This window comes from Schistocerca nitens, chromosome 8 (genome assembly GCF_023898315.1).
Source record: "Schistocerca nitens isolate TAMUIC-IGC-003100 chromosome 8, iqSchNite1.1, whole genome shotgun sequence".
In the NCBI taxonomy this organism is placed as follows: domain Eukaryota; kingdom Metazoa; phylum Arthropoda; class Insecta; order Orthoptera; family Acrididae; genus Schistocerca; species Schistocerca nitens.
In genome coordinates, this window is record NC_064621.1 from 172,319,273 (window position 1) to 172,332,085 (window position 12,813).

The following is a 12,813-nucleotide window of genomic DNA, read 5'->3' on the forward strand; positions in this document are numbered from 1 at the left end:
GAATGAGATTTTCACTCTGCAGCGGAGTGTGCGCTGATATGAAACTTCCTGGCAGATTAAAACTGTATGCTGGACCGAGACTTGAACTCGGAACCTTTGCCTTTCGCGGGCAAGTGCTCTACCATCTGAGCTACCCAAGCACGACTCACGGCCCCCCCCGCCCCCCCCCCCCCCCCCATCCTCACAGCTTTCCTTCTGCCAGTGTCTCGTCTCCTACCTTCCACACTTTACAGAAGCTCTCCTGCTAACCTTGCAGAACTAGCACTCCTGAAGGAAAGGATATTGCGGAGACATGGCTTAGCCACAGCCTCGGGGATGTTTCCAGAATGAGATTTTTTCACTCTGCAGCGGAGTGTACGCTGATATAAAACTTCCTGGCAGATCAAAACTGTGTGCCGGACCGAGACTTGAACTCCGGACCTTTGCCTTTCGCGGGCAAGTGCTCTAGGCTCTCCAAGGTTCGCAGGAGACGAGGTACTGGCAGAAGTAAAGCTGTGAGGAGGGGGCGTGCGTCGTGCTTGGGTATCTCACATGGTAGAGCACTTGCCCGCGAAAGGCAAAGGTCCCGAGTTCGAATCTCGGTCCGGCACACAGTTTTAATCTGCCAGGAAGTTTCATGTTGCGTGTTAATTACTCGAAACCTGGAAAGCAAGAAAACGAAATAAAATCGAACTGCATTCAGGAAGTTACCAGAGACGCTGATTTTGTGCTGATAAGAAATTTCGAGAACTGCACTTCGCAATGATACATCACTTGGTACAAGTCACTCATTTTGACGTATTTTCTAAAATTATAGGGGAACTTTATTGTTAACAACAGTAAGCAAAATATATATAATAGTCATGTGAAGGAAATTTCGGAACATTGTAGAGCGGATGCTTGGAGAAGAGCAACGTAGCTTTACGAACTAATATCAACATATAGATGCCATATTTATAGACGGATAGTCAATAGAGAAAAGAATACATGTTAAATTTCCCTTGTATTTGATATTCCCATCTTCAAAAAGTTTATGACTGAATCAAAAGACATTTACGGTGGCCAGTATTAGAAAATTACCACGTTCCAGGCGATTTAGTTAATGAAGTAATGTGCTAATTCCAACCCTCACTCATCAGAACTGAATTGGTCCAGTAACTACGAATTCTGTGAAGGACGTCTTCTACCGCCACTGTTATTTCTTACCTATAACGGCTAAAAAATCCAGGAAATGAAAGAAACTAATCCATGAGATACAAAACTTGAAGAAGCTCCTTGTTGCTATTATTATTATTTGAAGACGGCTGAAAGTGAAGATAATTTATAAAGATCTATATTCAACATAGAAAAAAAATTTTTGGATGAAGTCTTTCAAGACAAACTAACGATCGATTACAGAATAAGTAACATACTTTGTGTTTCGGGAGCCGTAGTTCCTAATTTACAAACCAAACAGACAGAAAATAATTTGACGAAGCACTATTAATTAAATGGAAGATTAAAAATTTGACCGTTAAACAAATGACAAAATAAATACAAACAGGTTTCAAAAAAATCTTCAAATGTGTGTAAAACCTTATGGGACTTAGCTGCTAAGGTCATCAGTCCCTAAGCATACACACTACTTAACCTGAAGTATCCCAAGGACAAACACACACACCAATGCCCGAGGGAGGACTCGAACCTCCGCCGGGACCAGCCGTACAGTCTATAACTGCAGCGCCTTAGACCAGGTAACATAATGTAATATCAAAACTGACTCTTCTACAGTGACTTTATGATGGACCCTTTATGATTGTGATAAAACTAGAACAAACCGTTCCCTAAGTGGCATAATACTGAGAACGCCAGAGAGGAAAGAAAGCATAAGACAATAGTGGCATGCAGAAGAATGGTACGTGGTGTACAAACGCACCAACCTAAATAGCATGAACATGTTACTAGGATGGGGATAGGTTGCCAAGTGTACTTCTTAATTAATCAATCTCAAGGAACGAGAAATTATAAAACCTTGTCATCGATAGATTGAAATGTATGTGTAGGTCCAGTCGTAGCACAGTAGATATTCAGTGCTGCTAATGGATGGTTATGGTCGCCAGTTACCTTATTTAACTTATTAAGTTACAGCTCTGACCACAATCTATTGGTTATGAACTGTAGATTAAAACTGAAGAAATTGCAAGAAAGGGGGGAATTTAAGGAGATGGGACCTGGATAACCTGACTAAACCAGAGGTTGTACAGAGTTTCAGGGACAGCATAAGGGAACAATTGACAGGAATGGGGGAAAGAAATACAGTAGAAGACGAATGGGCAGCTCTGAGGGATGAAGTAGTGGAGGGAGCAGAGGATCAAGTAGGTAAAAAGACGAGGACTAGTAGAGATCCCTGGGTAACAGAAGAAATATTGAAATTAATTGATGAAAGGAGAAAATATAAAAACGCAGTAAATGAAGCAGTCAAAAAGGAATACAAACGTCTCAAAAATGAGATCGACAGGAAGTGCAAAATGGCTAAGCAGGCATGGCTAGAGGACAAATGTAAGGATGTAGAGGCTTATCTCACTAGGGGGTAAGATAGATACAGCCTACAGGAAGATTAAAGAGACCTTTGGAGAAAAAAGAACCACTTGCACGAATATCAAGAGCTCAGATGGAAACCAAGTTCTAAGCAAAGAGGGAAAAGCAGAATGGTGGAAGGAGTATATAGAGGGTCTATACAAGGGCGATATACTTGAGGACAATATTATGGAAATGGAAGAGGATGTAGATGAAGATGAAATGGGAGATACGATACTGCGTGAAGAGTTTGACAGAGCACTGAAAGACCTGAGTCGAAACAAGGCCCCGGGAGTAGACAACATTCCATTAGAACTACTGACGACCTTGGGAGAGCCAGTCCTGACAGAACTCTACCATCTGGTGAGCAAGATGTACGAGACAGGCGAAATACCCTCAGACTTCAAGAAGAATATAATAATTCCAATCCCAAAGAAAGCAGGTGTTGACAGATGTGAAAATTACCGAACTATCAGTTTAATAAGCCACAGCTGCAAAATACTGACGCGAATTATTTAAAGAATGGAAAAACTGGTAGAAGCCGACCTCGGAGAAGATCACTTTGGCTTCCGTAGAAATGTTGGAACACGTGAGGCAATACTGACCTTACGACTTGTCTTAGAAGAAAGATTAAGGAAAGGCAAACCTACGTTTCTAGCATTTGTAGACTTAGAGAAAGCTTTTGACAATGTTGACTGGAATACTCTCTTTCAAATTCTAAAGGTGGCAGGGGTAAAATACAGGGAGAGAAAGGCTATTTACAATTTGTACAGAAACCAGATGGCAGTTACAAGAGTCGAGGGACATGAAAGGGAAGCAGTGGTTGGGAAGGGAGTGAGACAGGGTTGTAGCCTCTCCCCGATGCTATTCAATCTGTATATTGAGCAAGCAGTAAAGGAAACAAAAGAAAAATTCGGAGTAGGTATTAAAATCCATGGAGAAGAAATAAAAACTTTCAGGTTCGCCGATCACATTGCAATTCTGTCAGAGACAGCAAAGGACTTGGAAGAGCAGTTGAACGGAGTGGACAGTGTCTTGAAAGGAGGACATAAGATGAACATCAACAAAAGCAAAACGCGGATAATGGAATGTGGTCGAATTAAGTCGGGTGATGATGAGGGAATTAGATTAGGAAATGACTTAAAGTAGTAAAGGAGTTTTGCTACTTGTGGAGCAAAATAACTGATGATGGTCGAAGTAAAGAGGATATAAAATGTAGACTGGCAATGGCAAGGAAGGTGTTTCTGAAGAAGAGAAATTTGTTAACATCGAGTATAGATTTAAGAGTCAGGAAGTCGTTTCTGAAAGTATTTGTATGGGGTGTAGCCATGTATGGAAGTGAAACATGGACGATAACCAGTTTGGACAAGAAGAGACCAGAAGCTTTCGAAATGTGGTGCTACAGAAGAATGCTGAAGATTAGCTGGGTAGATCACGTAACTAATGAGGAGGTATTGATTGGGATTGGGGAGAAGAGACGTTTGTGGCACAACTTGACTAGAAGAAGGGATCAGTTGGTAGGACATGTTTTGAGGCATCAAGGGATCACAAATTCAGCATTGGAGGGCAGCGTGGAGGGTAAAAATCGTAGAAGGAGACCAAGAGATGAATACACTAAGCAGATTGAGAAGGATGTAGGTTGCAGTAGGTACTGGGAGATGAAGGAGCTTGCACAGGATAGATTAGCATGGAGAGCTGCATCAAACCAGTCTCAGGACTGAACACCACAACAACAACAACAAGTTACAGCTCATTTACTTCATTATTAATTCCACAAAGTTTCTCACAGAACGCTATCCCCTTGTCTCAACTTTTAGAAATGATGACAACGAACGTAATCACCATGCATCGTTACCATTGAACTACAGAATCTTCTGCAGATGCTAACTTGAAAAAATTTCTAAGCACTGACAATGAGAGGAATTTGTCAGTCGGGCTCCACAACTTATTCAAACCGACCTTCATAGGTTAAAAAAAAGAGTAAGACTCAGCACAGACAGACGATGTCTTCTTTTGCGTTTAACTGACAGCGATTGACTCATTGTGCCACCATTTATTCTGCATTTGACCTCTCTCCACCGGCATCGTAAATGTCATTTATGAATCCAGGATATTAACTACTTTTTATACAACAGTCTCACAAAAGGTCTCCTTACACAGCTGAATGCATGCCTCGTTTCTGTGTAATAATGTTTTCAATGTACAGTATACTGTTGAATTTAATTATTAAAAAAACCAAATGGACTTTAAGCAATATTTAATAAATGAAGAACTAGGGCTGTGTGTTGAGTTACGAAATCAGGGAATGAGTTTCATGATATTGGAGGGTGCCACAGAGGACCAACGCTGTAGGGGAACACAAGGATTACAATAAATACAACGTATAAATATGTTGTGTGTAGGTTCTGATGAGGTGAAGCGATTGGTATCACAATGAAATTGTGACAGACGACTTCTGCCGTTCCTCCATCCCATCAAAGAAAGCGAAGCAAACAAGATGTAATGACGAATTAGAAACAGAAGTTACTGTCACTAATTGCATTATCTACCGGTCATTACATTCACCACACAGGTGCACGATGATCACGATACACTTCTTGTAGTGTGATACCAATGAAACCAATGCAGTGTGTATGCAATAGATGGTGTAATAAATGGCTATCTAGCTTACACACTGGTAGTCAAAATTAAAGTAACAAACGGAAATTTGGCAAGGTTGCGTTTATTTTGCCACAAAACAGTATAAACAGTTGATAGTAGTAGAAATAAAGAAAAGAGAACGTGAACAACTCAACATGCAAACAGGTAGACAAAATCGTTCTTCGATTCTTCCAACTTTAAGGATTTGCACACACATTCCGACAACTGGTTAATGTGCTCGGTATGGGGTGTGACCACACCTGGCAGCAATACAGGCTGACCAGGCTGACAGCTTTGGCTCATGCTGTGAATAATGTCGTCAGTATCACGTGGAGACAATAACGCCCATTCTTGCTGCAGGGCTGCTCGCAAGTCTTGGAGAGTGGTTGGTGGATGCTGACGTGATGAAACCCGTCTCCCTAGTGCATGCCAGGCATGCACCATGGTATATCTTCCGTTTCCAAAAAAACATCAACAACCCGTGCTCCATGCGTCGAGCATTATCGTCCATCAGCACGAAGTCGGGGCCCACAGCGTCTCCCAACAATCTCACATGAGATCACAAGATCTTGTCACGTTACCTGACACCAGTTAATGCTTTCCGATTCATATGTACAATTTCACAAAGAGCTGTTCGAGTTGTCAATGTATTCCTTGCCCAAACTATTAGGGAACTTTCTCGATATCGGTCTTTTTTCACAATGTTTGGGTCCCGAAATCGTGTTGCACGTTACTTCCACATGCGAATCCGTTGAGAATAACTCTCCAGACCAAATTGGGACTCATCTGTGAAAAGAACATTAGCCCCCTGTTCGACCACTCAGGTGGCTCCACTCTAAACGTTCCCTTCTTTAAAGCGCGACTGCTACGGTCGCAGGTTCGAATCATGCCTCGGGCATGGATGTGTGTGATGTCCTTAGGTTAGTTAGGTTTAAGTAGTTCTAAGTTCTAGGGGACTGATGACCACAGATGTTAAGTCCCATAGTGCTCAGAGCCATTTGAACCTTCTTTAAAGGCACGCCAGAAACAGACAGCAGGTCTCCAACAACAAAGGCCACTCTGCTTGCCTTGCGCACACCGTTTGTCTCGATACAGCCCGCCCAGAGGATGCCAGTTGCAGTGCAGTACCAAAGCGGTACCGTCGTGCCCTTACAGTCAAATAATGGTCCACTCTCTCTGTCACACGTGAGTCGGCCTGTCCTGGTCTCCGGGATACAGTTTCGGTCTCTATAAATTGTCACCTCATCCGAGAATCAACAGAATGATCCACATTAAGCCATTGGCCCATATCAGTTTGCGACTGTCCTGCTTCCATTCTTCCTATGGCCCTCCACCACAGTGAGTCTGGTAGGCGTCTTTTCTGTACCATACTGCACCGTCTTTGGTTGTGTACACAGCGATTGTGGATGTGGGACTTCCCGACAAATATTACCCCGGTTTATGGGTGCCCTGACGTCATCTCTGGCTTGGTTGTTCGTTGACCGGAATGCCTTCATCCGTCTGGAACACGATCGTACTGACATCTGTTTAATTTTGGACACCAGTGTATATTTTACGTTATACATCTGCACGTTCTGGGGCCCCAGTGTTTCCACAACGGCAGGTTCCTAGCCGTCTGAATTTGATTCTTTCGCACTGTGTCGGATCCGGACGAATCCAGAAATGCGGAACTGACCACTACATGTCACGGGAGTCGAACTCGACAGTATAAAAGAAGGCGGGGAGTGCTGCCAGAAGAGAAGCAGTAATAGCAGAATGGTTCGATCAGGTGAGCTCAGTGACTTCGAACGTGACTGGTTACTGGATGTCACTTGAGTAACTAATCCATCAAGGACATTTCAACACTTCTAAAGCTGCCCAAGTCAATTGTTTGTGATCTCATTGTGAAGTGTAAACGCGAAGGGATAACTACAGCTACACCAAGACCAGGTAGAACTCATACACTGACGGACAGGTACCGTCGAGCATAGTGAAGGGTGGTTGTGAAAAATCACATGAAATCAGATGAAAGAATCACTCATGAGTTTCAATGTGACGGTCCAGCTACCACAATGACTGTGCATAGGTAATTAAAAAGAATGGGATACAGTGGTCAAGGTAACTCCTCAAACGTCACACATTCCCGTAGTCAGTGCTAAGCATTGCTAGAGGTGGAGTAAAGAAAGACATCAACGGAAAGTGGATGACTGAAAATGAGTGATTTTGAGTGATGAATCACACTACAGCCTGTGGGAACCAAACTAAAGGGTTTGGCGAATGTTTGGGGAACATTGTCGACCGTCATTTGTAGTGTCAACAGTGAATTCAGAGGAGGTTGTGTTAGGGTGTGGTCCTTTTATGCGCTTAAAGGAAACGTTAATTGCTGAAGGATATACCACATTTTTCAGTATTGTGTACTGCGGAGAAAATCATAAATCGGTATGCTACGACACCAAGCGTACCTAATGTGTTCAAAAACGCCGCGCATAAAAACGGTATTTTACGGTGTTCATACCACGAGGTCGATTCGTTATAGAGAAGTAGCGTAATGTGTTTTGGATAGTTCTTGGGCTAGACACCATTTGTATATCCAACAAAAGGATCGTCTTAGTGCCACTATCTTATAGTATGCACATTACACTATTACTATACTATACTATTACTATAGTATGCACATTACACTATCCTGCTTATGCAAATGGGGCAAATTGGTTAGTTCTTTTTACATTTGATGTGGCCTGCGATGGTCCTGACGGGACTTATGGAGGCAGCATTGGTTCATGGGCGGTCCCTCGGAAAACCGCAGAAAGGGTTTCCTCACTATATTTTCGGCGTCGTCAGAGGACCAAAACCCATCTGAGGGTTTCAAGATGGCTGAATATTTTCGAATATGTTCCTAAGATCCCGATGTCGAGCAAACTCAAAATTTTCTTGATAATTTTATCCCTTTCCAAGGTACACAGGTTCAAAGTGACAGCTACACTTACAATCTGACATGAGGTGAAATCTAAACAATAAATAACCTCAGCAAATTGCTCAAACCTTAGCTGTATATTCTCTAGGCATTTCTCTAAGAGAGCTATCTCTCTGTTTTCAAAAATCTTTATCCGTAGTCGAGGAACACCCCAAAATTTTGTTCTTTGGGTACCGATACCCAGCCGGGGTCTACAAGACGGCTATGCACACCAGACGACAGTAATTTTTACGATGTTTTCCTAAGGTCCCGATATCGAATAACCTTGAACATTTTCTTCGTATTTGTATCCGTTTCCGTGATACGGAGCTTCACTGTTATTCTACTTGTACAAATAAAATAAGTACGTAGTATCCGGTGTAAGGCGAAAACGTAATTTATAAAGCGACATAGTACTGACAAATGTGCTGTAAAGTGTCTCCGTTATCATCTACCATGTTGTAGTACTGAAGCACATGCAAATTTTTTTAGCGTAAAAGCCGATATGTCAGCGTTATTTCAAGATCATATAAGTAAACTACCTACATTTTACTGGGCAATACCAGTCCTTTCATTTGAATTGAGCTCTGCTGCAACATGGAAAAGAAGGAACCAGAGGAATTACGCTTCTATCGGAACACGAAAAATAGGAATACGTTCCCGTTTATTTAAAAGACTCTAATCGAAAAGTGGGTTCCAGCAGCCTCATTCTACTTTCCTCAGCACCTTCAAAAATTTTCCCACGAATTTTTGCACGCGAACATATTCCCGCTGAAAGAAAAGAAGGCAATAGCAGTGGAAAAGGGACGGAAAAGTAATAAATACTGGAAGGTAGTAGACAGTGGTGGTCTTACAGAACGAGCGAAAGAGACAATGGCAGTGTGAGAAAAAAAGAGGGACACTGACAACGGGACATAATTGACAGCAACAGATCATTGGTTCGATAAGAGTGATGGAGACAGTGCCAGGGAGGGAGGAATAAGACAGAAATAGCGGAAGTGGGTGACAGCCAGTGATAATGAGAGACAGATTACAAGACAATGACAACGCGGAAGAGAGAGGCAGATACAGCGAGAAGAGACAGCAGCAGTGGGAAGAAAGGAATTATTTATTAGCAGTAAGAGGCTGTGGTTCCCACACAGGAAATAATGACCGAGAGACACAAAGAGGTAATGACAATCAGTAGCGCTGAATGACTGAGTTAGAAAGGACAACCTGAAGTGGCTGGGTGTCAGCGACCTACAGCGATTGACTAGTGGGTGTGAGTTACATTTAGGGGAGCTTGTAGTGAGCTGCATGTTAACAAAAGCGCGAATATGTTCGCACGCCAAAATTTTTGGGAGAATTTTTAAAGCTGGTGAGGAAGGTGGAATGGGACAGCTGGTATCCCACTTTTCAGTCAGTCTTTTATATAGATAGGAACATTTTTTTGCTGGTAATTATATCGTAATGTCCTGGTGATTCATGTCTTCGCTCTGATCGAGTAGGGAGATCGCCACTGGTCACTAAAATTGTCGGTGTAACGTTGCAGGATCCGAACATAAGCTTCGATGCCAACGATGACGACCCCGACCCGACGCCACGCTACGACCCGTCGGGCTCCAACGCCCACGGTACGCGCTGCGCCGGCGAGATCGCCATGGCTGCCAACAACGGAAAGTGCGGTGTCGGCGTTGCCTTCAACGCCCGCATCGGAGGTGAGTGGCTTCCACTTCTCTAAAATTTCAAAATTCAAATACAGAACCGCGTGTCAGGTCAACAAGTCCCCTTCATCCACATGCACACTGCCGCACTAGCCAGGCACAAGGTACAGGTGTAAACAGCTGATCCCTGGCACTTACAAACTTTGCTGTCTTCTTTATAGACACAACAGAAACATTCTACCGAGAAAGCTGCCTCACTAAAATGAAATTAAAAGGAGTTCAAAATAAAACCGTAATATATAATGGTACGACATGTCTAAATTAAGCTTTCCAGCACTGTCCTGTAGTTTGCTTTATTGTGACTATAAAACACCGATTGAAATACATCGTGGTTCCACCGAGGCTCTCTGTTACTCAAATAAAATGATTCATTCGTCACTGTTGATGCACATTATCTGAACACAGGAATATTATCAGATCTAATGTACAAATGGAACATTTTTTCTGGTATTTCGTCACATACTTGCCATTTCGTTTTTGTAATGTGTAACTAGAGCCAGTCCAAACAACTATTGCTCACCACGTAATTCATTCGACGGTCAGTGTGAACAGTAAGCGTCGATTTGTTTCCCATACAAATAACAGATTTTTTAATCGGAAATTTACGTGCCCATTCGATAGAGCTGTCCGAAATTAGTCTAGCGGAGCTCTGACGGCAAAGGAGTATCGTACACTGGTTGCAGACCACGTACATCCTTTCATGACGATAATCTTTCCGGAGAGCAGTGGCATTTTTCATGAAGATAATGCGCCACGTCACAAGGCTAGGAATGTAATGGAGTGGTTCGTGGAACAGAGTGGCGAGTTGCAATTGATGTGCTGGCACACCAACTCGCCAGACCTGAGCCCGATCGAACACATCTGGGATATGACTGGACGTGGCGTCAGAGCTCATCGCCAGTTTCCCCGGAATTTACGGGAATTAGGTCACTTGTGTGTGCAGACATAATAACAGGACGTACCCTCTGTCATACATTTCACATTGGTGTGCGGAAATTCCCGTTACAGGTTTCGTGTACTTGTAGAGGGAATAAGTGCAGAATATTTTGAATTGGAACCTATGTCCAGAAACGTCATCCAATGATGCAACTGAACGCGCTGGAGTCTGTAAATGTGAGTGTACGCAGAGTGATTCCTCGATGATGTTACAAACTTTCTACGATTATGGAGACGAGTAAATGAAGCAATTTGAAATGTGGGTCCCTGGTTCGGAAACGAACGAGTCGGAAGTTACAAGCAAAAAACGTTCTGAAACCTCTGGCACTGGAATACATGTACCGCTACTGTTGTTGCTAAGTATGTAGAGGTGGTAGTATGGACCAAAACACGGAAAAAAGGTCTAGTAAACATGAGCTCTAAAATACGTACCCGATGAGCTGGGCGTGAAACACATCGCTCTTAAGATATGCATTTTAGTGCCCATATTTGCTAGACTGTTTCTTGTTTTGGCCCACGCTACCACTTCTGGAAGTTGCATACGCTACGTCCTTTAGGAGCAACAGCTGCCGTACGTGTGAACCAGCGTCAGAGGTATCAGAACGATTTCCGGTTATAATTTTCGACTAGTTCGTTTCCGGACCAGTGACCCTGTACTCAAACCCATACAGTTATCCATCTAAATTGTGCCAGAAAGTTGGTAACATCATCACAGAACCATCCTGTGTATACACAAATTTACAAGCCACAGGGCCCATACGTTCGACGCTCTGTAGCATCGTTCGATGACGTTTCCGGATATGGGTTGCTATTCAAAATGTTATGAACTCACGCTATTCTACAATTCCGAGAAATTTGTAACGGGAATTTCCGAAAACACCCCACATGCTTCCCGTCCAGTACTAAATTGGTGATCCCTTGATGTCTCAGAATGTGTCCTACCGACCGATACCTTCTTTTCGTTAGGTTGTACCACAAACTTCTCTTCTGCCCAATTCTATTCAGTACCTCCTCATTAGTTAGGTGATCTACCCATCTAATCCTCAGCACTCATCTATAACACCAAATTTTGAAAAGCTTTTATTCTCTTCTTGTCTAAACTATTTATCATCCATGTTTCACTTGCATACATGGCTATACTCCATACAAATACTTTCAGAAAGGACTTCCTGACACTTGAATCTATACTCGACGTGAACAAATTTCTCTTCAGAAACGCTTATCTTGTCATTGCCAGTCTGCATTTTATATCCTCCCTGCTTCCCAAGTAGCAAAACTCATCTACTACTTTAAGTGTCTCATTTCCTAATCTAATTCCCTGATTTAGTTCCACTACATTTCATTATCCTTGTTTTGCTTTTTTAGATATTCATCTTATATCCTCCTTTCAAGTTACTGTCCATTCCGTTCAGCTGCTTTTCCAAGTCATTTGCTGTCTCTGGCAAAATTGCAATGTCATCGGCAACCCTCAAAGTCTTTATTTCTTCTCCCTGGACTTTAATTCCTACTCCAAATTTTTCTTTTGTTTTCTTTACTGCTTGCTGTGCATACAGACTGAATAACATCTGGGATAGGCTACAACCCTGTCTCACTACCTTCGCAACCACTCCTTCCTTTTCGTGACTGTCGACTCTTACAACTGCCATCTGGTTTCTGTACAAATTGTAAACAGCCTTTCGCTCCCTGTATTTTACCCCTGCCGTCTTCAGAATTTGAAAAAGAGTATTCCAGTCAATGTAGATGTAGAAGCAGAAGATTTTTTCTGTGATATTTTCTGTTGCATTTGAAATAAATTATTGTGTGCATGGGTCCACTTCCGCTATCAACAGTCTCTCGCAGGTAAATACGTTAAATCTTGAAATTTATACCAGATGGGAGGGTGTGATTGTTGTCGAACTGGTTTCTGACTATAAGCCAGTACTCTTTTACCTCACGAATGCTGTCCTTTCATTTGATGCTCGTTCCGCTGCGACCCTCACTAATGGGGACAGGTTTGCCAGGATACTTAATAACACCATTCGACACGACCTCGATTTGACAAAATGGCTCTGAGCGCTGTGGGACTTA

At 42.6% G+C, this 12,813-nt stretch overlaps 1 protein-coding gene across 2 annotated transcripts in view; it reads left to right on the forward strand.

The window, feature by feature from the left end:
* Nucleotides 1–12,813, forward strand: part of LOC126199013 (neuroendocrine convertase 1-like) — a 522,936-nt gene that overhangs the window by 364,477 nt on the left and 145,646 nt on the right. For both annotated transcript variants that reach the window (XM_049935697.1, XM_049935696.1), the window contains exon 6: nt 9,639–9,804. In XM_049935697.1, coding sequence (XP_049791654.1) covers nt 9,639–9,804 — 166 coding nt within the window. The remainder of the gene's footprint in view (nt 1–9,638; nt 9,805–12,813) is intronic.